General features: G+C 43.0%; 1 protein-coding gene across 3 annotated transcripts in view; it reads left to right on the forward strand.

The window, feature by feature from the left end:
- Window positions 1–802: 802 nt before the first annotated feature.
- PAPOLG (poly(A) polymerase gamma) overlaps window positions 803–26,084 on the forward strand; it is a 28,728-nt gene continuing 3,446 nt past the window's right edge. For 2 of the 3 annotated variants that reach the window (XM_038751131.1, XM_038751130.1), the window contains exons 1-19: window positions 803–1,051; window positions 6,887–7,045; window positions 7,129–7,195; window positions 8,593–8,674; window positions 8,755–8,864; window positions 9,184–9,237; window positions 10,366–10,477; window positions 11,822–11,911; window positions 13,894–14,032; window positions 14,216–14,288; window positions 14,542–14,662; window positions 15,736–15,820; window positions 16,188–16,241; window positions 17,709–17,828; window positions 18,066–18,175; window positions 23,291–23,412; window positions 24,071–24,249; window positions 24,701–24,810; window positions 24,936–25,159. In XM_038751131.1, coding sequence (XP_038607059.1) covers window positions 1,035–1,051; window positions 6,887–7,045; window positions 7,129–7,195; window positions 8,593–8,674; window positions 8,755–8,864; window positions 9,184–9,237; window positions 10,366–10,477; window positions 11,822–11,911; window positions 13,894–14,032; window positions 14,216–14,288; window positions 14,542–14,662; window positions 15,736–15,820; window positions 16,188–16,241; window positions 17,709–17,828; window positions 18,066–18,175; window positions 23,291–23,412; window positions 24,071–24,249; window positions 24,701–24,810; window positions 24,936–25,159 — 2,028 coding nt within the window. In that variant the 5' untranslated portion in view covers window positions 803–1,034. Of the gene's footprint in view, window positions 1,052–6,886; window positions 7,046–7,128; window positions 7,196–8,592; window positions 8,675–8,754; window positions 8,865–9,183; window positions 9,238–10,365; window positions 10,478–11,821; window positions 11,912–13,893; window positions 14,033–14,215; window positions 14,289–14,541; window positions 14,663–15,735; window positions 15,821–16,187; window positions 16,242–17,708; window positions 17,829–18,065; window positions 18,176–23,290; window positions 23,413–24,068; window positions 24,250–24,700; window positions 24,811–24,935; window positions 25,160–26,084 lie in introns of those variants that run through there. The other variant, XM_038751132.1, reaches the window with a different exon arrangement.

Genomic DNA, 26,084 nt, shown 5'->3' on the forward strand with positions numbered 1-26,084 from the left:
GGAGGAGAAGAGGAGAAGAAGAGAAGGAGAAGAGGAGAAGGAGAAGAGGAGAAGGAGAAGAGGAGAAGGAGAAGAGGAGAAGGAGAAGAGGAGAAGGAGAAGAGGAGAAGGAGAAGAGGAGAAGGAGAAGAGGAGAAGGAGAAGAGGAGAAGGAGAAGAGGAGAAGGAGAAGAGGAGAAGGAGAAGGAGAAGAGGAGAAGGAGAAGGAGAAGAGGAGAAGGAGAAGGAGAAGAGGAGAAGGAGAAGGAGAAGAGGAGAAGGAGAAGAGGAGAAGGAGAAGGAGAAGAGGAGAAGGAGAAGGAGAAGAGGAAGAGGAGAAGGAGAAGAGGAAGAGGAGAAGGAGAAGAGGAGGAGAAGGGGAAAAGGAGAAGGGGAGAAGGCGAAGGGGAGAAGGAGAAGAGGAAGAGGAGGAGAAGAGAAGGAGAAGAGAAGGAGAAGGGGGAAAGGGGAAGGGGAAAAGGGGAGAAGGAGAAGGGGAGAAGGAGAAGAGGAAGAGGAGAAGGAGAAGAGGAGGAGAAGAGAAGGAGAAGGGGAGAAGGGGGAAGGGAGAAGGGGGAAGGGAGAAGGGGGAAAGGGGAAGGGGGAAAGGGGAAGGGGAAAAGGGGAAGGGGAAAAGGGGAAGGGGAAGGGGAAAAGGGGAAGGAGGAGGAGGAGAAAGAGGCGGGTCGGGGCGAGGGTGAGGCCAAGGCGGGCGGGCCGGTCCCTGAGGAGGCGGAGGCGGCGGCGGCCCCTGGGCGGTCCGAGGGCCAGCGGCCCGCGCGGGGGCTGCCGGGAAGCGGCGCCATGTTGGCGGCGGCCCGCGCCCCACCGGACGGCCATAAGTAGGGCCCCGCCGGGACCGCCTCCGGGGGGCTCGTGCTGAGAGAGACAGACAGACAGACAGACAGACAGAGAGATTGGGAGAACCGACCGACCGACCGACCGACCGACCGGCCGGCAGACGGGAGAGGGAGGACGAGAAGGAGAGGACGGTGCTGCTGGTGGTGGTGGTGGTAGGGAAGCAGTTGCTGGAGGAGGCTTCGGCGGCGGAAGCGATGAAAGAAATGTCAACGTAGGTGCCGGGGCGGAAGGGGGCCTGGGCCTCCAGGGCCTCCCCGCTCCCCTCCCTCCCTTCCTCTTTCCTTTCTTCCCTTCCTCTTTCCTTTCTTCTTCCCTTTCTTTTTCCTTCTCTCCGTCCCTCCGTCCCGCTTGTCCCGGCAGGGCCGTGGGCCGTATGGGCCCCGCCATGTGGACGCGGAAACGTGTGTCGGCGACCACCCGATCGCCGCCCCGCTCCCCTCGGCCTCCCCCTTCTCTCGTTTAGCCAGCGCTTAGAACAGTGCTTTGCACCTAATAAGCGCTTAACAGATGCCATCGTTGTTATTATTTAGCCCCCTTCCACCCCCGCCTCCAAAGCGGCCGGGGTTGTTTTCGTTCGGTCGTATTTATTGAGCGCTTACTGTGTGCAGAGCACTGGACTAGGCGCTTGGGAAGTACAAGTTGGCAACATTCATTCATTCAGTCGTATTTATTGAGCGCTTACTATGTGCGGAGCACTGTATTGAGCGGTTGGGAAGTGCAAGTTGGCAACATTCATTCATTCAGTCGTATTTATTGAGCGCTTACTGTGTGCAGAGCACTGGACTAGGCGCTTGGGAAGTACAAGTTGGCAGCATTCATTCATTCAATCGTATTTATTGAGCGCTTACTATGTGCGGAGCACTACTGAGCGCTTGGGAAGTGCAAGTTGGCAACATTCATTCATTCAGTCGTATTTATTGAGCGCTTACTGTGTGCAGAGCACTGGACTAGGCGCTTGGGAAGTACAAGTTGGCAGCATTCATTCATTCAATCGTATTTATTGAGCGCTTACTATGTGCAGAGCACTGTATTAAGCGCTTGGGAAGTACAAGTTGGCAACATTCATTCATTCAATCGTATTTATTGAGCGCTTACTGTGTGCAGAGCACTGTACTGAGCGCTTGGGAAGTACAAGTTGGCAACATATTCATTCCTTCAATCGTATTTATTGAGCGCTTACTGTGCAGAGCACTGTACTAAACGCTTGGGAAGTACAAGTTGGCAATATATTCATTTATTCAGTCGTATTTGTTGAGCGCTTACTGTGTGCAGAGCACTGGACTAAGTGCTTGGGAAGTACAAGTTGGCAACATATAGAGACGGTCCCTATCCAACAGCGGGCTCACTGTTTTCTTTCTTCGTGCTAGGGGCTGCCCTTCAACCACACCTGTAGACACACACACACTCCCACCCTTTTCTCCCACCTTAGTAATAATAATAATGATGATGATGGTATTTGTTTAGCACTTACTATGTGCAAAGCACTGTTCTAAGCGCTGGGGAGGTTACAAGGTGATCAGGTTGTCCCACGGGGGGCTCACAGTTTTAATCCCCATTTTACAGGTGAGGTAACTGAGGTTCAGAGAAGTGAAGTGACTTGCCCAAAGTCACACAGCTGACAGTTGGCAGAGCCGGGATTTGAACCCATGATCTCCGACTCCAGAGCCCGTGCTCTTTCCACTGAGCCACGCTGCTTCTCACATAGTCTTCTCGGATGCTCCTTCCCCAGCTAAAATATCGGGCCCTGGTGAAACAATAATAATATTGGTATTGGTTAAGGGATTACTATGTGAAAAACACTGTTCTAAGCGCCGGGGGGAGGATACAAAGTGATCAGTTTGCCCCGCGTGGGGCTCGTAGTCTTAATCCCCATTTTGCAGATGAGGGACCTGAGGCATAGAGAAGGTAACCGACTTGCCCAGAGTCACACAGCTGACAAGCAGTGGAGCCGGGATTAGAACAATAATAATAATAATAATGGCATTTGTTAAGCGGTTATTATGTGCCGAGGACTGTTCTAAGCGCTGGGGGAGATGCAAGGTAATCAGATTATCCCACGTGGGACTCAGTCTTAATCCCCATTTTGCAGATGAGGTAACTGAGGCCCAGAGAAGTGAAGTGACTTGCCCAAAGTCACACAGCTGACAAATGGCAGAGTTGGGATTAGAATCTATGACCTTTGACTCCCAAGCCTGGGCTCTTTCCACTGAGCCACACTGCTTCTCTAATCCGAACAAGTCCTGGAGGGCGATTATTAGGCCTCTTTTTTTATTTAAAAAAAAACAGTTAAGAAGGTGAGAAGATAACAGTCAGTTGTATTTGAGTGCTTTCTGGATCCAGAGCACCGTAGTAAGCGCTTGGGAGAGAACAGAGTCGATAGACGCATTCCCTGCCCAGGGATGTCCTGATTTAAAAAAAAAAAAATGCTTATAAGGTTTAGGCAAGGATAGCAACTTGCATTTGCATCATTCAGTAATTATGGTGTGTTTATTTTGTTTTAAGTGCTTGGGCTGTGAGCCTTGTGCGGGACTGGATTGTGCGGGACCTATGCTTTAGTACAATGTTTGGCACATTGCAAGTACCTAACAGCTATCACAATTATTTTAATAGAATTGGTAGACATGATCCCTGCCCTCAGGAACTTACAGTCTAGTGGATAACTTCCTCTCCCCAGTAATTGCATCTTACGAGGTCCATAAGGGATATGTATTTAGTGATTCCTTGACACTTTCACTTTATGTTCTCTTTTTTTATTGTTGCCTTCCACCAGGGAACTCTTAATGTTTTGCTTATTCCTGGGCTTTATGACATGAAGTTATAAGTAATCTGCTAAATGCAAATTAAGCGATTAGAATTTCAGTGGAGTGAAAAGTATATTGTATGAATTCACTTTGTCCTGCTGTGGCTTGCTCTGTTGCCCATTTTAGAATGGATGGTTCTACCTGAGTCTCCGCCATTTATCTGTCAGGTCGTTTTATAGTTGAGGACCATTAATACTATTGTATTGCAAGTAGAGTTGAAGCTGTAGAAATAGTCCAGCAGACTTCTTCACTGACCAAAAATGGGAATAATCAAGTATGTGAGTGGGTTGAGGGTAGCCCAGAAGGGACCTACTCCTTTTTTCTCAGCAATTTTTTAAGGGGAAAGTATTGGCCCAAAGTGGGACTCAGCAGGGGCAGAAATGGGTGGAGGCCAAAGTGGGGGGTGTTTTGTGTGTTTGTGTATTGGCCTGCACTGGAAAGGCACAGGAGAAGCACCTAAATTAAATTGTGTAAGAACAGAACAACTGTTTGGCTCAACTCAATTCCTAGGCTGGTCAGGGTTTTAATCAGACTCTTCTCTCTCTTGTCCAGCTCTGCAGCCTCATGATTTTGGCCCAATTAAGGTGCAAGATGGAATTTTTGGTACTTCTTGGCAGTCATTTTCCTCAACTGGAGAAAAACACCTGTTGGGCAGTACAGAGGCTAACAAGGGCAGTTGACTTTTTCCATGGGGCAGGCAGCTTTTGCTTTGGAAAAACCAAGAGGCCAGCTCTAGCCTACACCTCCAGCATTTAGTGGGCTTTTTAATGATATTTGGTCAGTGCTTATTATGCGTCAGGCACTGTATTAAGTGCTGGGATGGCTACAAACTAATCAGGGTGGACACAGTCCATGTCCCACGTGAGGGTCACAGTTTTAACCCCCTTTTTTACAGATGAGGTAACAGGCTCAGAGAAGTTGTGACTTGCCCAAGGTCACACAGCTGACACATGGCAGAGCAGGGATTAGAACTCAGGTCCTTCTGACTCCCAAGCCTGTGGTCTATCCACTAGGCCACATGTCTTCTCAGTTGCAGTTTGTGCTTGCCAAGATCTGTGACCTATGGGGCTCACTTTGGTAAGGAAACCAAGCAGCTATATTAGCAGAAATGATGTAAGGTAACAGGTGATCTGGCTAATGATTTCCTGGGTTATATTGTGACTTCTTGATTAAAATTAATCAAATTCTGGCAAGTGAAGTTTGGAGGACAATAGAAGCAGCGTGGCATAGTAGAAAGAGCCCGGGCTTGGGAGTCAGAGGTCGTGGGTTCTAATCCTGGCTCCGCCACTTGACAGCTGTGTGGCTTTGGGCAAGTCACTTCACTTTTCTGGTCCTCAGTTACCTCATCTGGAAAATGAGGATGAAGACCGTGAGCCCCAAGGGGGACAACCCGATAACCTTGGATCCCTCCCAGCACTTAGAACAGTGCTCTGCACATAGTAAGCACCTAACAAATGCCATCATTATTATTAAATGAAATCTTCCAGTGTAGACCAAAGCACCTAGAACAGTGCTCTGCACACAGTAAGCACTCAGTAAATCCTATTAATTGTCATGCAGGTATAGAAGCTGAAAGTTCAGGCTGTTTACATTCATGTGTTCTGCTCATGTGCAGGCACCTCCCTCACTTTAGAGTTGCGGGATTGTGTTTGCATATTCTTCTATTAGGACTCATCGACTGATATGTAGACAACAGAAGCTTAGCCTTCTGGTGCAGTAGTTCTCAAAATGTTCAGCCCAAGAACCACTTGGGTGTGGGAGGGTCTTTTCCTTAGAGGGTGTGAATTTTAGAATGGGTGCAGATGGCATTGGATCCATTGGGGAAAAAAATAGTAGTGCTAAGGTGTTCCCCCACTCTCCCCCAAGAGTACAAGTGGTGGAGAATTGAAGGATGAAATACATCTTTTGTTCTCTGTCTCCCCGTTTTAGACTGTGACCCCACTGTTGGGTAGGGACTGTCTCTATATATTGCCAATTTGTACTTCCCAAGCACTTAGTACAGTGCTCTGCACATAGTAAGCGCTCAGTAAATACGATTGATGATGACGATCTGTCTGGAGGCTAAAGTCTGGACTCCTATGGCAATGTAAACCACTTGGAAATCTCCCAAGAACTATTTTCTAAAGCAAGTGTGAGACCCTAAGATGATTCGAGAGAAAGATGGAGGCATTTTAGTCTTTCTCAGATGCTCCTGGGGTCTTCAGTAAGCATTCGTAACTTCTCCCTGGAGCTGGTAATTTATATCTGTTCAGTTGAATCTGAACCTTATTGGTTCAAAATAATTCTAAAATGCATTTAGACTGTAGGTTCTGGGCCACGCCTGCCTGGCTGCCTCTCATGCCAGAATGTGTTGTCTTGGCCTTGAATTTCCCAGTTGAACTCTGGGTACAATGTGTTTGCTGCCTTGTAATTGGCCTGATCCATTTTGCTACAGATGAAATGGTGCTGACCACAACTTAGTATAGAACATTGGTATTTAGCTTTTAAAATACTTTTGAAATTGGATCTTTAAGCTGTTCCTGTCGCATGAATGACCTATCTCTTAAGGGCAGTAATCAAGTACAAATTAGACACAATGGTCCTGTCCCTGCCCCACCCCACCCCCTAACTGGGTATTAATACATGTTGCCTGGAACGGGTTGGGGTGTCTTCAATTCCTTGGCATCTTTTGGCACAATTCCTTTTCACTTACTAAAACTATTATGAACCATATTAATGTCTATCTCCCCCTCTAGACTGTATGCTTGTTGTGGGCAGGGAACATGTTTGCTAATTCTATTGTGTTGTACTCTCCCAAGTGCTTGGTAGAGTGGTTTGTTCAGAGTAAGCACTCAAAGAATACCATTGATGTAAGTGCTTAGTACAGTACTCTGCAAACAGTAAGCTTAATAAATGCCTTTAATATAAATCAGGAAAATAAGCAGCTTAATAGAAACTGAATATTGATAACCTGATTTAGGGGTACTAAATTTTGTGTTCTGCTTTGGCATGCCTTGTTCGATAAATTATTTCTTTGGGTCTCATATGATTTCTTTGGGTGGAGATTGTTTATTAATATTCAGTTTCATTTTAACTTTAAATCTGATTTTTGAAATGCTCAGAGGCCATTGAACAAATTAGCCAAACCAGAGCTCAATAAAAATGTGTAGTGTGTCTCAGGCCTAGTATAGTCGATCATAACTTATTAGACTTGGTTCTCATCCTTAATCCCCCTTCTTAATTTTCCCTTTTTCCTCTTCAAGCAGAAGTGCTGTGCTGGAGCCTCAGCGTCCAAAGCACTATGGAATCACATCTCCAATTAGTTTGGCTGCTCCTAAAGAAATAGATCATATTTACACACAGAAGTTAATTGAGGCCATGAAACCATTTGGGGTATTTGAAGATGAAGAGGAATTGAATCATAGGTATGTCAGTAAGTATAACTAAATTGAAAAAGTTAAAATTCTTTTTTTTTTACCAAACCAAACTGTCATATTTCTCATTTCAGACTTGTTGTTCTTGGAAAATTGAATAACTTAGTAAAAGAATGGATTTCAGAACTCAGTGAAAGTAAGGTAAGGATCTTTAAACACCAATCCAAATACCATTTGGAAATTGAAAGCTATTAAGTAAGCTAAAGATTACTTTAAATTATATGTGACAGTAGGTGGAAAATAGTGAGATAGGGTTTTTTTTTTTAAAAAAAGCTTCATTTTACAAGTTAAAAAGAAGTTATCCTGCACTTAACCATATTTCCAGTGCTTCTGGCAGTTTACAAAACACGGTTTTGGAGGTTTTTATCTCCACCCACTTCTGGCAACGGTAACTCATAGTGGAAATGTTAATGAGTGGTGAAGTAACAAAAAGGAAAGCAGTTGAAGTAGAAGCAAGTGACCCAGATAATTTAGGGACTAATTTATTAGTAGTTGGCTATACTCTATGCCATGGATTCAAGTGTATGTCTCATTAAAAAGAAGCAAATCAATCTCTTGTTCATGGGGATTACATCTGCAGACTTCACCACAAACCTCCAAACTTCAAGTGGCATTTGCAAACTATAGGGTTAGGTCCCTGCTGTTGCAGTGTTCAGAACCCGGTAAGGGAACTCAGGATAGAGTGAGAACCTAACAGTACTTCAGAAACAATTTTGTTGTCTGTCATCCTCTGCCAGTTAATCAAGTAAACCAGTTACCTAAGCGTCAGGGCTGCCTAGCGGGAGACTAATTTAATTAGCAAATACCCCAGGGGAGTTGCAGAGCAGCTGAGGACTCCAGCAATGAAAATTCATTCTCCACAAGGAATCATGCAGATTTTGCCCACTATTGGTGTGGGTTTCCAGAATTTAACAGACTATAAAGTGCCAGATAAACTAGTGCAATGCTATATTAGGGTTCAAATGCCTTGCCATTCATTGTTCTTGTGGATGGCTCTTGTCACCAACTTGAAAAAGGTGACCACAAAGATCACATCACTGGGCTAATCATAGTGACTAAAGAGCCTGGATTCTAGATACTTTTTCTGTGTAACCTTGGGCAAGATACTTAACCTTTCTGTGTCCAGGTCCTCATTCTTGAAATACTTAATGCATTTTATCCAGGCAACATTCTTCTGAAGCAGGGGTAGATGGTATCATTCCTACTTGAAAGATGGGGAAAATGAGGCACGTGGGTGAAGAGGTCTTCCCAAGGTAACTGGTTCAATGGTAAATCCAGTGTTCTGTTTCACTGGGAGACAGCGTGACTTATGATCAAATCCCGTAGTCAGAGAAAGTGGACTGTTTATGATTGCCGTATATGCACATCTTTTATCTCTGCTTGGGTAAAACAATCTACCCTGTGAGGTATACTAGTAGAAGCTCAACCGTGGGTGGTGTTCTGTTGAACCAAGGTAGTTGCCATTAGCAGTCTTTTTATTGTGCATCATTCTAGGATTATTAGATCCAATTAATACTCTGCTTGACGTTTTGTTTTAGAATCTCCCACCTTCAGTTGTGGTGAATGTTGGTGGTAAGATATTCACATTTGGTTCTTATAGACTCGGAGTACACACTAAAGGTATGAACTTGGAAGTTTTCTAGCCGTAATACATTTTAGGTTTGACCTGACTTTAAAGGAATATGTGCTTGGATTTACAGGTGCTGATATAGATGCCCTTTGTGTTGCACCCAGACATGTGGAAAGATCTGATTTCTTTCAGTCCTTTTTTGAAAAGCTCAAACATCAGGATGGAATTAGGAATTTGAGAGTAAGTGTTGATTTGACCAAGAGGTGCTTATAAATTTTAACTGTGATGATGTTTGTAGTATCCCATTATGGGCAAGGAACATGTCTGCTAATTCTATCATATTGTGTTAGTACTTAATACAGTGCTCTGTAAATTAATCATCACTCAAGTGCTTAATACAGTACTCTGCACTATATACTACTGTGTACTATAGTGTTGTAAAATACTACCATTTGGGAGGTGGGGCATTAAAATGGGAATGTTTTGCCCATTGAAGTTCAAAAGTAAGATGGTAAAACACATTTGTGCAATAAGCTTGATTCGTCCATTTTTTTAATAGGCAGTAGAAGATGCATATGTTCCAGTTGTTAAATTTGAATTTGATGGTATTGAGGTAAGAATTTTCCTATTTTCGTGGTGTGGAAAACTTGAATTATCTTCACCATTGTCCTTTTAGAAGATTTTTCTGGTACTTCCGTTAGCATTGTATAAAAGATCACAGTTGGGGTGAACACCATTAATTTAAAAAATATTTACAATTAAGGGTTTTTCTTTTGTTTTTTTTTTTTTGTAAAGTCGAGAGCTTTGAAAATACAGTAAATGGAATAAGTAACCTGAAAATTTTGGATGTTACAAATGAAAAACAATGCCTCAAATAGAATAAGTATAGGTTTCTTCAATAATGGGTCCATGCAACCATTTAATCAGTTTAGCCAAGCCATCCCTACTGTCTCCACTTGGTGGTTTGCAGGTTTTCTAACTCAGCCTAAATGATCTCCAAAGCTACTTGGAACAGCACTCAAATGCCCAGAAATGTCCCTGAGGTCTTAAAGTCTTCTGGTTTTTTGTTTGTTTTTTTCCCCTTTCCAAGAAAGGGATGACATTTAAGGGTCATTATTCTAGCTGTCAACTTACTGCCTTACTAGATGAGCACCCACCCCTCAAAAGTAAAGAAACCATCTGGGTCCTGCCTGCACCCCAAGGATGGGTCACTGGGCCTCAGAGAACTGACTTTTTAATTATTATTATTTTCTTCGTTCTGCCTTGCAGTAGTCTTTCACCCTGGCCTCATGAACTCTTAAGGTTATGGACTGTAACTTTTAATTAAGAATGTAATTCTGGTCACAGCTTTGTCTCCAGATACTCAAGCCCATGCCTGAGTCGTTCCCTCAAGATCTGCGGATGGATATCAAACTCTCCAAGTTTAGTTCTTCCGGACATTTGGTCCCAACTACAGTGTAAAATGGCCTATGAATCTTATTCCTTGTTTACCTAGCTCCCTCCTTTTTTTTTTTCTTACTGCTCGAGGATTGGCCGTGTTCCAAGTGGAGCTAAAAGTTAAGCAAAGGGAATTTATGCAGGATAGCTTTCCCTTTGGGAGAGGGTACCTAGGAATTAGTAATCATTTTGTTCCAGGAAATTCTGAACTATTTCCCACCCCCAGCACCCAACTCTGTATGGATTTTGTCTAACTCAGTCATTGCACCACTTAAACTATTTTTTTTCCCTCTTCCCTTCCAAGATTGACCTTGTGTTTGCTAGATTGGCAATACAGACTGTTTCAGATAACTTGGACCTTCGAGACGATTCACGCCTGAGAAGCCTTGATATAAGATGTATTCGAAGTTTAAATGGTAAGCTTCCAAAAAAAATTATTTGAGAAATTCACTATGTAAGAATAATCTTGTCTGCAAAACTACCTATTGATAGCTTTAAAAATCAAATGAAGCCCCTTATGCTGTGCATGCAGTGGACATTGTAGCATAGATGACATGGCGGCTTCAAATTGCCTCACATTCATTTGTTTGGACAGTGAGCGAGTAGGGACCCAAATGTATGTATTTTGTCTTTTTTGTTGTTTTTGATGTTTTGTTTTGTGTTTAATATTTGATAGTTATTCCTGCAGTTGCAAAACTAAAGCGTGTCCTCAGTCATTTTATTTTGTTCAACCAAATCTGCATAGTGAATGGAATTCACAGATAAACTTGTATTATAAAGCTAGTAATTTATAAGTACGGTGAAAGATGTTCTCAAAATGGGCCTTTTAAATGATTATCTTCTAGTCTCCAGTACAAATTAGCATCCCACAAGAAGTTGGTGTTTCCTTGGCAAATTTTATTTCATTCATTTCACTTAATCGTATTTATTGAGCGCTTACTGTGTGCAGAGCGCTGTACTAAGCGCTTGGGAAGTACAAGTGGGCAACATATAGAGACGGTCCCTACCCAACAGCGGGCTCACACATCTCAGAAACCAGGAAGGAGGAAGTTAACAACCCACTCGAACAGGTGCAGAGTGGAAAAGACCTCTCTGCACAACCCCGCTTCTGTCACTTCTTCTGTAACTCATGTTTTCGTTGTGGGATTTTGATAGAGTAGGATGGCAGAATAGGAGAATGTACTTACCTCAAGGTGACAGTGATGGGGCCCTGCCAGGAATGCTACAGATCTAGGATCTTGTGGAAATCCTGTTATCCGTCCTAGGTGAGCTGAGGGAGCCGTTTGCAAATGTTGAAAAATTGTTGGATTTAAGAAATGCTAATTTATTCTCTGTAAGGTGTTGATTACCAGTAAGTGTCAGAGAGCTGTCTGCACACGTGAAGTACAATAGTGTATTACAAATTCTTTCCATATATAGTTGTCTCTCAGACACATGTGTGGCTATTTAGTCATCTAAAACTTGAAAGGCATTTTTGTCTTCTGCAACTTCCTTGAATTTCATCTGTGTAAGGGAAGCCCTGTACTGCTTCAGTTATCAACTGCTTTTGAACTATCTTCCCTCAAGCCCCTTATTATTGAAATAACTGACACAACACAATTTCTGGATAGCTTGAGGTTTGCAGGATTGCAGCTCCTGTTTGTAAGACAAATGCCTGTATTTAGGTTTTGAGAGCCTGGCAAGTTTGTGCAGTAACTGAGTAATGAACAGGCCACCTGGTGTCATCTGATAAACAATGAAGTCTTCTCTTTATCTTCCAGGTTGCAGAGTCACTGATGAGATTTTGCATTTAGTGCCAAATAAAGAAACTTTTAGGCTCACCCTCAGAGCAGTTAAACTGTGGGCAAAAAGTACGTACCTAAGGTTTCAAAATGTATTTGCACTTGACCATTCATGTCCAGATTTTCAGCCCCAAAATGCCTTGGTTCGGCCAAGTCTTTTGAAAGTAGTTTTCTGATCTTCTGAAGTAGGCTGATGCTCAGCAGTTAGGTTGCGGAAGGGGTACCTGGGGAAGAATCCACATAGCTGGTATTGTGTTCCCTTGGGCCTTGGCAAGCAAAACAAGGTGCTGATTGTGGCCTTAGTTTTCATTTGGCCTTGGAAACAAACTTCCAAGAATGAGTAATTCTGTTACCTGCCTGCCCTGTTACATCATTCCATTTTATCCTACAGGAAAGCCCCACCAGAATGGGGGTGGGGGGGAATGGAAAAAATTGTAAGCTCCTTGAGAGCAGGGATCATGCCTGTGCATTGTATTCTCTCAAGTGCTTAGTCCAGTGCTCTGCTGACTTCTCTAACCTCCCTCCTCTTTCTCTTTTTTCCCGCCTCAGCCAACCCCCAGTTTATACTTCACTCTGCTGTTGGATCCTTTTTTCTTTGAGGGGGAGAGGCTCTGTGCACATCTTCCCCCTTCCTCACAAGCCTTTAGAGGTTGGCCATCCATTTCAGCATCAAACAAAAATTCCTTTTCATGGACTTTAAGGCACTTGACCAGCTCTCCCCCTCCCTAACCGCACTCTTTTCTCACTTCAACTCAGCCCAAATATATTGCTCCTCTAACGTCCTCCTACTCATTGTACTTTGTTCACATCTCTTTCTGTGGATCCCTTTTCACATCCACCCTTTGCTTTGAATTCCCTCCTTCTTCATATCCAACCTCTCTCCCTTCCCCTCTCCCTTCATACAATCTCTCATTTCCTCCACCTATTTGCTCTCCCTCCTGCATCACCTATGCACTTGTGTGTGTGTGTGTGTGTGTGTGTGTGTGTGTGTGTGTGTGTGTGTACCCCTTAAGTCCTTTGATACTTGCCCCATGGCATGTAGGTACATATTCTTAGGCTTCCCCTATCTGTAATGTATCATAATGTCTATTTCCCTTAATTATTGAGCACTTCCTATTGTGCAGAGCTCTCTGCAAAGCGCTTAGGAGAGTGCACTGCTTGTAGAGTAGATAGGCATCCCTGCCCACAAGGAACTTTTGCAGTCTAGAAGGTGAAGACAGGCATTAAAATAAATTGCACATAGGGAAAATAACAGATAAGCGTTGTGGGAAGCCAGACTTTAAGGGAGAGCAGTAGCTGAGGAAGAAAGTGCTGTCCTTGAGAAGCAGGGTGTCTCAGTGGGGCAAGGGGGTTGCCATGTCTTACCTGACTTTCATACACCTCAGCACAGTGCTTGCACTAGATTGGTAAGCTCCTTGAAAACAGGAAACAGATCTACTAACTCTGTTGTATTGCACTCTCCCAAGCTCAGTGCAGTGCTCTGCATCCAGTAAACGCTCAGTAAATACCACTGATTGACTTGGCACATCTATTATATTTCTGGTCCGATGACTTCATTTCTGAAATGTTAAAATCACTTTTAGTACTCAACCACAGTGAAGTTTTTCATTTAAAATGTGCAAGTACCTTAAGCTCCAGTGGTTCAAACTAAGCAAATTTAGCATTGAGAAGCCAGTATCATCTCTGGAAAGGCACTCAGGTGTAATGTGAGCAGGGGAGTAAAGTAGTGAGAAAAAGAACAATAATCACTATCTCTTCTAGGTAGGCAATGTGATTTTTTATTTTTTATTTTTTTTTTTTTGCTCATTGGTATCTGGGCAACCGGTTGAGAACTGACTTCAAATCACTTTTGGCAAACCCCAGTGGTGGTTCACATTTTTTTGGGTGCTCTTATTGGCATGAAAATAGATTTTTGTCTTCCAAAAGTGAGAACCTAGAGATTTCAGTGTTGTCATGTACTAAATAGCAACCAGAATATGATTTTAATCCTTAATCTAGCTTTAAAAGAAAGTCATATTGAGAAATTTTTCTGCTTCATCTATGCTTTCTAGGACGTGGCATTTATTCCAACATGTTGGGATTTCTTGGTGGTGTCTCTTGGGCGATGTTGGTTGCAAGAACTTGTCAGTTGTATCCAAATGCAGCAGCATCCACCCTGGTACATAAATTCTTCTTAGTATTTTCTAAGTGGTAAGTATTCCATTGTATAATTCACTTTATTTTGTCCAAATATAGGACATTTTAAAACACGCATTCCAATTTATTTTGTTAAGACTCTTCCTGCCGTCTTAGGGGCTCTTTAGTTCTAGTGCAGTTTTCAGTTGAATATAATTGTCCTGTATTTGTCTCAGGATATAATTAACTTGTTCCTAGGGAATGGCCAAATCCAGTGTTACTGAAGCAACCTGAAGATAGCAATTTGAATTTACCTGTCTGGGATCCCAGGGTATGTAGAATACTTATTAAATTTTTTCAGTCCTTCGAACAAGCAAATTGTTGTGTCCTGGGAGAAAGTAGAGTTGTGCAACTTCAGACTGCAGAAATCGTTGGGCACTTCCAAGGAATGTGGATGTGATCTTTTTTTTGTTGTTCACTTTAAATATAAATCATTTCGACCCTCTCTTGTGTGTGTAAAATATTTTTGGGGGAGACCCATGGAAATAAACTATAATTGTTCTTTTCCATTCCTGATTCCATAGGTAAATCCATCTGATAGATATCATCTCATGCCCATAATCACTCCTGCCTATCCACAGCAGAATTCTACATACAATGTCTCAACTTCAACTCGCACAGTAATGGTAGAAGAATTCAAACAAGGTATGTGTATTTTGGGTTACAATAAAGGAACCCACACAGATTCACCCACAGCAGTTTAGTCGTTAATAGGGAGGTAGATAGAGGGAGTGAGGGAAAGCATTTCCAAACAAGCCAATTGAGAATTGGAAAGTTCTATAAGGGAAGGGTAGATTGGGCAACATGACCTAATGGTTATTTCAAAGTCTCAATTTCTAGGGCAGCGTTTCTCAAACTGGGGTCTTTGGATCCCAGGGGTCTGTGGATCATGTTGAATTTTTTTAAGAATTGTGATTTTGTTTATTGGAATTTTTTTTTGAGTAAACCTTATCTTTCTACACTCACACGTGAAGTCTGTCACTGTGCTGTCACTACTGGAGACTTTCAGGCAGTGGGGGTTGGATTGGGAGAGGAATCTCAGGTGTGTGTGTGTGTGTGTGTGTGTTTGTACACATGCAAGCGTGCGTGCATAGATGTATGCATGCTTGGTTTGGTCCTGCCACTCAGGAAAAGTATGAGAAGCAGCTGCTGAAACCTCTTTCTCCCGGGCTGCTCTTTCCCTTCCCCTGCAGCAGAGCGGAGCCCCTCGGTCTCAGCAGCTCTGGCTTCTGCTGGGAGGAGCCCAAAGGAGTTCAGGTTTTACAGGTTTGTAAATTTACTGATAATAAAAATAAAGAACAGTTCAATGTCCAATTATATTTCTGTAACTTTAAAAGTAGTTTTAAAAAATTTATTTTTGGAAAGATTTTTAGAATCCAAATTGTAGATTTTTATTTTTTTATTTTTTTTGCGTGGCGGGGGAGGAAAGTGAGATGAGTGCCAAGAGTTTTAACTAAAAAGGGGTCGTTGGTTTACTGGAGTTTGAGAACCGCTGTTCTAGGGTTCATTGTTTATTATAGGAGCCAGTCACTCAAATAATGCTACAGTGTTGATATTGTAGCACAACAAATAAATTGACCAATCCACTATATTCAGATTTGCCTTTGTTACATTTGGGAAGGAACAGAGTGCTTAGTTGAACTTATTCTAGAGTTGGTTATATCAAGTAGTGTGAATTAAATGTAAGACTTTTTTGATCCGTTTGTCTTTCAATGTAGGTCTTGCAGTCACAGATGAAATTCTTCAAGGAAAATCAGACTGGTCCAAACTCCTGGAGCCACCAAACTTTTTCCAAAAGTATAGGTATGTGTGGGAAGAGTGTGGGGCTTTTTTCTTTGTTTTAAATCATTCTGTGTTTAGTAATTGGTATACATCAAACTTAATTTCATTTGGGTATTTATGGCAGCTGTCACATTTCAGTAATGTGATAGTAAATGTAAAATTAAAGGTTGGCTACCACTGAGGCTAAATGCTGTTTAATTAAATTTGCATAAAGTTTTGTTTTGCTTTTTTGGCAATAGAATCTTGCATAATTCTTAAAAAGGGTAATTGAAGACCTACAGGAAATCTGTTGTTTGGCCCAACAGGATGGAGTAAGATGAGATGCTCCTAATCTGTTTCTGGTACAATATGTACTTTTGCCTCTTCTAACTGCTAAATTTCTTTTCAGGCATTACATAGTGTTAACTGCTAGTGCATCTACAGAAGAAAATCATTTAGAATGGTAAGTATCACTTTTTTTTTTTAACCTTCCTTTCCTTCCAGCAAGTGAGGGAGACAGGAGGAGAGGCCTTGCCTTTGTTAATAATAATTAATAGTAATTGTGGTATTAAGTGCTTACTATGTTCCAGGCACTGCAGTAAGAGCTGGGGTAGATAGAGGGTAATTGGTTTGAACACAGTCCCTGTCCCACATGGGGCTCACCGTCTTAATTCCCATTTTACAGATGAGGTGACTGAGGCACAGAGAAGTGAATTGACTTGCCCAAGGTCACACAGAAGACAAGTGGCAGAGCTGGGATTAGAACCCAGGTCCTCCTGACTTCCGGGCATTTGCTGTATCCACTAGGCCAAGCTGTTTCCATTGTGCCTAGTTTTTCAAGGGGAGCCTTTAACTGCCTGGGTAGTGCAGGTTTAAACTTTAAATGTTAACTCCACACCAGCATTGTTCAGATTTGTGTTAGGGGGATAGGGAACATTGTTAAGTTAATGTGACTACTTCTCTGTAACATGATATGAACATGGCAGTGTGGGTGCCGAAGATTTGATGCTTTGACTGACAAGGGGGTCAGGGCCAGGTGAGTTTGAATATTTAGAGGTGGGTAAAGAAAATGGTCATCTAAGGTTATGCTCAACTTGTTCTCCGAGGTTTCCAGGCTGAATAATTAAGCAGAGCAACTGAATTAAAGCACAGAAACCCACTGACCCCGTTTTTCCCCCATTACACACAGGTGGGGGAATACTGTGTGACTGCTTCCAACTGTATATATAGCCCCAAAGAGGGACTGTTGAGGCAGAGCAAGTAACGGCTGGCATTCAAAAAAGAGTTCTGCTCGGATAGTGGCTGACAGCCTGGTCCGCTGTAGTGTAGCCCCTTTGGATGTCCGTCTGAAGTGGGAGACTGGAGGAAAAAAGCGGGGTTGTGCAGAGAGGTCTTTTCCACTCTGCACCTGTTTGTTTGGGTTGTTAACTTCCTCCTTCCTGGTTTCTGAGATGTGTGAGCCCATTGTTGGGTAGGGACCGTCTCTACATGTTGCCCACTTGTACTTCCCAAGTGCTTAGTACAGTGCTCTGCACACAGTAAGCACTCAAATACGATTGAATGAATGAACTTTTAAAAAATGACTAATAACTGTAGTATTTGAGGTACTAACTCGGTGTCAAATACTGTACTAAGCATTCAGGTAAACACACAAGATAATCAGACCAGACACGTTTCCTGTCCCAAAGGGAGTTCACTGTAGGATTCTCCTTTTTGGGAATTTTACTTTGCAGTAGTACTTGGAGGTTGGGGGTGGGGAGGGTTGTTTGTGTTTTGTTTGTTTTTACCCTAATAGGCCAAACATGATCATTCCTACTATCTCTGTGCTTAGCTGTTCAAGATTACAACTGCTGTGATATGCTACGACCAGCCATGTGTAACTCCAAGACGAAACCAACAAAATCGTCATTTTTTTTTTTTTTCTTTTTAGGGTTGGCCTTGTAGAATCTAAAATACGGGTACTTGTTGGAAACTTGGAGCGAAATGAATTTATTACTCTTGCCCACGTGAATCCCCAGTCATTCCCTGGGAACACAGAACAATACAAGGAGTAAGTAAAAAAAAATCTCAGTAACTACTATAATTGTTTGTTCAATGTTGCATCATGCTCCTTCCTAAACAAGGATTGTAGGAAACTTGATTAATGATGTAAACTAGCCCATCTGCACACAAGGATTGCCACCCCTGTCCTTAAAAGTGGAAAAAAATCATATTGTCCTTATAGACTTATCAAGCATCAATAGCCCTTATTTTTCCATTTAACAAACTGGTAATTTTGTGTTTCTAGGAGTGACTACGTGTCTATGTGGTTCCTTGGAATCATTTTTAGAAGAGTAGAAAATGCAGAAAGTGTTAACATAGACTTAACATATGACATACAGTCATTTACTGATACAGGTAAGATTTTTCAAATACCAAAATTGACTTGGTTATGGGAAACCATGAATAAATGTCATTAATTTTGTATTAGAAGATAACACTACTGACCGGGCCAGTATAACCTGGAAGGCCGATGGGACAAGTCTGAACCACACTGTGTACCACAGACAATATCCGTTGTTTATGGACATGCTTGCAATTTGCAGTGTTTTAGTGTTAGGATTTAAAAACATCAATGTCATGTCTAGATGAAACCATGAATCTATCCATTCCAGTATATGAGTCCCACCATGACAATAGAACATTTGGAGGGGCTGTGAGATGGTTGCCCTCCTTGACATCCATCCTAATGTGTAATGTTTAGCCATTTAAAATGTCTAAACTCATTGCCGTGTCTCCACTTTTTTTTTTTCTGGAAACCTCATAATGGACCATTATCTCTTTAAGAGCAGCAAGCATGTATCTTGCTACTGTTATAATTTCCCAAGCACTTGGTATAATACTTGTCACTTGGATAGGTGCTCAGTAAATACCACTGTTTGGTTCGTGATTCTTTCATAAATTTATCAAAATCCCCCTTGCAACTCCTGATATTTTCAGGAGAGAGAGAGAGACACAGAAAGAGAGAGTTTTCCCACTGGGTGGAGAAATGCTTTCTAGCTGTTGTGGGATTTAGGGGACAATTCCATTTTGCCCCGACCACACCTTGCATAATCTTATCAACTTGAGTTACAGCTTAGCTCATCCTTTTATCTTTCCAGCCTTTTTTTCTTTTCTTTTCTTTTTTTTTTTGTTGTTTTTTGTTTTTGGTCTGCCCTCATTTGGAAGCTTCTTCATCCCTCTAATCATTTTGGTTGCCCTTCTCTGGCTTGTCATCTTTCCTAGGACATGGTGACAGACTGCATGAGTATGCCAGCTGTGTACTCAGTTTTACCCTTTGACTCATAGTCCTCTCAGAAAGAACCACTTTTCTTGATTTGCGGCATGCCAGGCTGATTTGTCTTCCATTCTCCAAGGCTGTGCTTTGCTGCGTCCTTAACATAATGTTTCCAGCCATTCCATTTTCAGCTCCCATTGCAGCTGTTTGTGTATCCTACAGTCACATCCACTCTCAGCAGGCGGGGTTGAGATGAACATAGCTTTTATGCTGAACAACTTACTGGCTTTGTTCTGGGACCTTGATCTTGTCTTATCAGTACTGAGTCATGTACGTAGGAGGCACTGATCTATGGTAAGTGTGGTCCTCAGCCATATTGGATCAGTGTTATTTGAGCACTTTATTGTGTGCAGAGCACTGTACCAAGAGCTTGGGAGTGTGTAGTGCAACACAGTTGGTAGAAACGTTTCCTACCCACACTGAATTTTCAGTCTAGTGGGGGAGACGGGCATTAGCATAAGTAATTTAAGGATATAATAACTTGTGGATATTGAAGGTCAGCTCTTTGGACCTTCTGGTTTTGGCCTGATGCCGTAACATCACCACACTGATACCAGTGTATCTTTGGAGAGATTTTTCTTGGTAGGGCTTCCTCCATCACATCCCTGGACAGGTTCTTTCTAGGTAACAGAATCCTGAGATTTTTTTTTTCTATGGCATTTAAGGGTTCACTGTGTGCCAGACACTGTTTTAAGCAGTGGGGTCTATAGATACAAGATAATCAGGTTGGGCACTGTCCCTGTCCCACATAGGGCTCACAGTTTTTTTTTAATCCCCACTTTACTGAAAAGGTAACAGGATTTGCCCAAGGTAAAAACAAAAACAGTCAAGTGGCAGAACCAGGACTAGAACCCGGGTCCTCTGACGCCTTGGCCCATGCTCTTTCCACTAGACCACACTGAGATTGTAAGGCAGTTCCATTTTCCTTGTTAGCTGAATAGGGATTTTTCAGTAGCATATGTATATAATATCAGTTTTCTTCAGGTTTCTATCAGTCAGTAGCATACTTAAGTGGGGGGAGTTCATCGGGAACATAATGTGACTATTATGAGACCTAAGTGCACGTCATATATTGAGGCATATGAAGCCTTCCTTGATGAAGTCCTCTTTTTCTCCCCCCCCCCACCCCCCAACTCTCCCTTCGGAGTCATCTGTGCACTTGGACTATACCCTTTGGGCATCTAGTATTCACCCCACCCTCAGGTCCATAGTATTTGTGTAAATTATATTATTGTCTGTCTCCCCTACCAGACTATAAGCTCCTTGTGGGCAGGGAATGCATCTACTAACTGCATTGTATTGTAGTCTCCCAAGTGCTTAGTTAAGTGCTCAGTAGATACCATTGAAGAAATGTTTGTATAAGTGCTAAAGGGATGGATTTCCTCTATGCTTGTCAATCTTAGCAAGGAATGCCATGTAGTCTGGATATGTTTCCATTTTCTGTCTAATCTCCCACTACTTACAACAAGAGCTATGTATGCCTGTCTCCCTATGTTGTACAATCCTAGAAAACAAAGGCAGCCCAAGGTGAGGTTTTACTGAGGCAGAGGCAGCTGTGCCATTTGATAGCACCTTTTGGTGTGTAGCAGGGCTCACCTCAAATATTAAGGGGACAGAAAAAGTTGCACAAGTGAGATTCTCTCAGCCACTCTCATATTCAAGAATGCAGTCTCACTGTTGGCAAAGTCATCTTCAAACTAAATCACAGCTACTCTGAGTTCTCTGTGATTTGTAGAGACAGTAAGTGAAGCCAAGGTGAAGCGCCAGCCTCCAGCAGGGAACCTCTCCTTACATTTGAAGGTTTCATTGGCAAAGTGACAACCTGAATGGCATTACAGCCTGCTATGCAAGTAGTACACCAGCAGTGCAGTGGAAGATAAGGATGTAGAAAATCAAATCAAGTCCAGCATATCCTCATAGGCTGACAGTGTGGCAGCAGTGTGGTACCGGGCTTCGGGCCAGACTGAAGGTTGTAGAATTAGAATGTTGTCCATCCTTCTAAATAGTAATGCCTATTGCCACATTCATCACTTTCACTTATGGGCCATATATCATCTCAAGTGTGGAGATAAGATCAGAAGTGACAAAGCTCTGGAATAAAATCAACCTAGCAGTATCACCTAACTTATGACGTGGGACAAATAAGACTGGATCCCCAAACAGCTGTTGAATGGTGAACTGAAATAAAGCAGCCAAGGACTAGGAGGTCAGAGAAAACACTTTAAAGATGCAGTCAAGCACTGCCTCTGACGGTCTGGCATCCTAGCCAAAATCTGGGAAACACCTGGCAAAGAGATCAGCTTGGGGCAGAGCAGTTAGAAAAGCCAGGCTCTCGTTTTAATGGAAGCTTATAAAGCACTGTGAGAGGCAAAAGTGAAATCTGCAGCAGCTGAATGGATTGATCTTTGTGTGAGCACAATGTAGCCTTGACTTGTCAGTCCTACGTTGGCCTTTCAGCCACACTCCCAATTCACAGGTGAACTTCACCGATGCTGTGTCCTCTCTCTGTCTCTCTCCCTCTCCCCCTCCATCTTGTTCTACAGCTGTTTTACTAAAGTTTAGAAGTCCTTGACTTGGCTGTTAGGGCGTCCCTGGATTTCTCCAGCTCTGGCATCCCGCTGTTTGTCTTGCACATTTCTTAATTTGATTTGCATGTTGCAGTGCAGCCTTCTATAAGCTTTTCATCAGCATCATGTAGTGCTTCAGGGTTTTTTTTAAAAGCATTACATTCACTGCAAGTGGTTCTTGGATCTGAGTAGCTTTCATAGCTCCTGTATATATGTATATATGTTTGTACATATTTATTCTATTCTATTTATTTTATTTTGTTAGTATGCTTGGTTTTGTTCTCTGTCTCCCCCTTTTAGACTGTGAGCCCACTGTTGGGTAGGGACTGTCTCTATATGTTGCCAACTTGTACTTCCCAAGCACTTAGTACAGTGCTCTGCACACAGTAAGCGCTCAATAAATACGATTGATTGATTTCAATAAACTAGCCTTGGGGATATTAACCAACCTATATGACTGGAGTAGTGCTGGCTCTTTGGAAAATATTATCATGGGAAGTCTAGTTTTTTCCACTATATTGTGTGATTGGAAGAGAATAGGTAAAGTTTGTGCAAACAGGTACCAAGCTTAGTATTTTGGTCAATTTGGGGGGAAAAAAAGCAATCCATCCTTTCCCATATAGGCAAAGTAAAAAAAAAAAAATGCTTGAAATTGTCTCACTAATCCATAATGCAGATTTTAATCTAAATATAACTGGGTCAGCCTTGACATTACCATTCTCGGAATTTTTACTGCAGCTGTTTGTCAGGCATCTGTGACTAAGTTGGATGAAGAATTTTTGTGCTCAGAGTACACTAGCCAAAGCCATCTCTTGAAAACTGACATAGAATGCTCTTGAACATTGCCAGTAGTCCAAGGACAGTGTGCTGTCATCAATAACCCGTGTGACTGAGTGGCCAAGATGAAGGACTTTGTGGGCTGGCTAAGCCAAAAATGGAAAGGCTTGATGTTTGAGAAGCATTTGGGAATCCGCGCCTCCCCCTCAGTCCTTTGGATTAGTCTTAGTGTTAGTTCGGCTAAACGGACATTGAGCCCTGCTCACCTGGTGGAGGTGGTAATACTTCCTTGGAAACTGGAGTTAAGAACTATCTCCATTAGGCTCCATTTGGAGCTTGTTTCACACCTGTGTCAGACTGAACTGCTGCCTGGGCAATGGGTCCGTGCTGCTCACTTCCCGCGGCCCTCTATCAGCAGCGAGATCCCCAAGGTGGATAGAGAAGGTGTCTGAGTGGGGTGGAGCAATAACACTAGTGTGGATGGCAGAACTGCCAGTAGTGGCCAGGTGTCCTGTCCCCAAATTACTCATTGTGGGCAGGGACTATGTCTGCCAACTCTGTATTTTCCCAGGTGCTTAATGAAGCACTCTGCACATAGCAAGCACTCAGTAAATACCATCGATGGTTGACACTTGGCTTGCACAGATGCCACTTTCTGGGCCTAAATTGAGTGGGCTCTTCATTCTTCCCCTTCTTCTTTCCTTCCCCTCTGCTAATTTTCAGCTGTCTGCTCTCCTCCCCCAGAGAAGCAGGTTAGTCTGTATTTTCAGCTCACACGTTGGATGTTAGCTATATGGGTGGGATAGGTCAGAATGTAAGTCTCAGACTTTCTGCTTAATGTATTTTTTACAGTATACAGGCAAGCAAACAATATAAACATGCTTAAGGAAGGAATGAAGATTGAAGCCACTCATGTAAAGAAAAAGCAATTGCATCATTATCTACCAGCAGAACTCCTGCAGAAAAAAAAAAAGGCAAGCACAAAGCTCTTGGTTTTCTACCTCGGTTAGTTCGGGGCACCTCTGGTTGGTTTCATCGGCATTCCAGGGCAGGAGTGGACCTTGGAGGAGAGGAAGAGTGGGGGGAAGGGAGGAAAAGAGGAAGGTAAGAGAGGAGGAGGAGGTAGGAAAAGGAACTTATTTGTGCAGCTCCTCCACTGTCATTTTTCTGGTCTTCCACCAGATCCCAGAGTTAGACATGAGAGGTTTCCTTTCTCCTCCATTCTAAACCTTAGTAAGAAGGAACTGTCTGCTCATTGCACTGCTGTCCAGTTGGCTCAGGCAACTTGGAGTTCCCTGGGGATGAGGTGGGGGTTAGGGCTCTGGAGCCCCCATGGGGGTGGGCACCCCGTGGGGACTTGGAAACAGTGCACAATTCCGGAACCGGTGACCTGAGGCGGCCACTGCTTGCCAAAGCCATCTGGCTCCAGGGCCACAGCCAGGGATCCCGGCTCAAAAGCGGTGTGGTGCACCCACGGCCCCATGGGCCCCACCGTCAGGGTGGGGCAGGTTAGCACTGGGCCCAAAAGGACCGGCTTTGTGCCCTATATGCCAGGTCTTCACCCCATAGAGGTAGGACTGTAAGCGTCTAGGCACCTGTTCTTAATATGACTACTGAATTTTTCCCTTTCAGCAAAGCCTGCCAGACATTAATCGAAGTGCCAGCGGTCTTCAGTCGAAAAGATCATCTCTGGAGGGCAATTGCTTGGACAGTTCCAGGGACACTGATAATGGAACCCCTTTTAACTCCCCTGTTTCATTAAATAAACTCCCTAAACCTGAGAGTCCTCCTCCTACGGCCGAAATGGAAAGGTGTGTATGTAAAGAGGAGCAGCGTGGCTCAGTGGAAAGAGCACGGGCTTTGGAGTCAGTGGTCGTGGGTTCAAATCCCAGCTCCGCCAATTGTCAGCTGTGTGACCTTGGGCAAGTCACTTCACTTCCCTGGGCCTCAGTTACCTCATCTGTAAAATGGGGGTTGACTGAGCCCCCCGTGGGACAACCTTGATCACCTTGTATCCCCCCAGTGCTTAGAACAGTGCTTTGCACGTAGTAAGCGCTTAATAAGTGCCATTATTATTATTATTATTTAGTATTTAATATTTGTGCCTAAATTTTGAGTTTTAAGTTCTTGCTTGAACTGAAAAATGTAAAGAGAACTTTCTGCAAAAGCAGTACTAGTTGTTCGTGCCTTTGAAGCTGAAGAATGATTTCTGAGGGTTAAATGTCAGCTACGTAACAAGATGTGTCAAAATTAATTTAACAGAGACGATGTAGAACCAGATAGAACATCCCAACCCACCACTCCAGAGAAGCCATTGGACGTTCTGCCTTCATCTCCAGTTCAAGGACTGTCCATTCCAGTTATTGGTTCAAGTACGTATCTGAATCGGGGGACTGGGGAATGGTGGGGTGGGAGAGAGAGAAAGAAACACCCAGTGGATGCTCAGTAAACAGAGTTGTTACTTCTTGCAGTTTAAAGGAGTTCTTGTTTCTTCCAGATACTGATTCGACAGTACAAGCCATGCCTCTCCCATCTGGCTGCACCATTCCTACAGTAGTAGGGCGAAATGTGGTTCCTCGGATCATAGCACCTCATAACCCTGCCCAGGGACAACAGCACCTAAATGGAGCAGCCAATCTGATGTCTAAGAATCCCATCCCAAAGAGACCCCATTCACCATCCTTGGATGAGTCTCCCAAGAGACTAAAAGATAAAGAAGCGGTGAGGGCACTTTTTTGGTTATTGTAGCTTTTTGTCTACAAAAAACAACTTTTATAGTAGGAACTCAAATTCTAAGAGCTTACTGCTTTTAACATCACAGTGCTCAAATCATTTTATCCTGAGCTTTGGTTTTCTGGCCTTTTAAGCTTGCATGGCTTTAGCTACACAGAGTATCATCTTTAGGAAGAGAATTAGAATGCCACATAGGGGGGGGTCATATTCCTAAACCCCTATACTAGTTAAATTCTTCAACTTTTTAAATGGGTAATATGGGAGATGGTTTTACCCTAGGTAAGCCTTGGTCTTATTCAAAGTTAATAATAATTATGGTATTAAACACATGATATGTGCTAGGCACTGTACTAAGTGCTGGGGTGGATCCAAGCAAATCGGGTTGGACACGGCCCCTGTCCTACATGGGACTCACAGTCTAGCCCACTGTTGGGTAGGGACTGTCTCTGTATGTTGCCAACTTGTACTTCCCAAGCTCTTAGTACAGTGTTCTGCACACAGTAAGCGCTCAATAAATACGATTGATTAATCCCCATCGTACAGATGAGGTAACTGGTGCACGGAGAAGTGAAGTGACTTGCCCAAGGTTACTAAGCAGACAAATGGTGGAGCCGGGACCTTCGACGCCCAGGCTTTATGCACTACATCATTTTGCTTCCCATGCTAGAAGATAATTATTCTTCTAGCAGCTTTTGACTTTTGAGTATCTGCTAGGTTACCCTGGTTGGGGTGAATGGCAGGGATTAATTCCTTTTGCCACCAGTAGGTGGCAGTTTGTGTGTATAGATTTTATTTATATATATATATATATATATAAATTGTGTATATATAAGGAATTGAGTCTTCCTTAGTTCATTCATTCAGTCGTATTGAGCACTTACCGTGTGCAGAGCACCGTACTAAGCACCTTAGT

This window comes from Tachyglossus aculeatus, chromosome 9, assembly GCF_015852505.1.
Source record: "Tachyglossus aculeatus isolate mTacAcu1 chromosome 9, mTacAcu1.pri, whole genome shotgun sequence".
In the NCBI taxonomy this organism is placed as follows: Eukaryota; Metazoa; Chordata; class Mammalia; order Monotremata; family Tachyglossidae; genus Tachyglossus; species Tachyglossus aculeatus.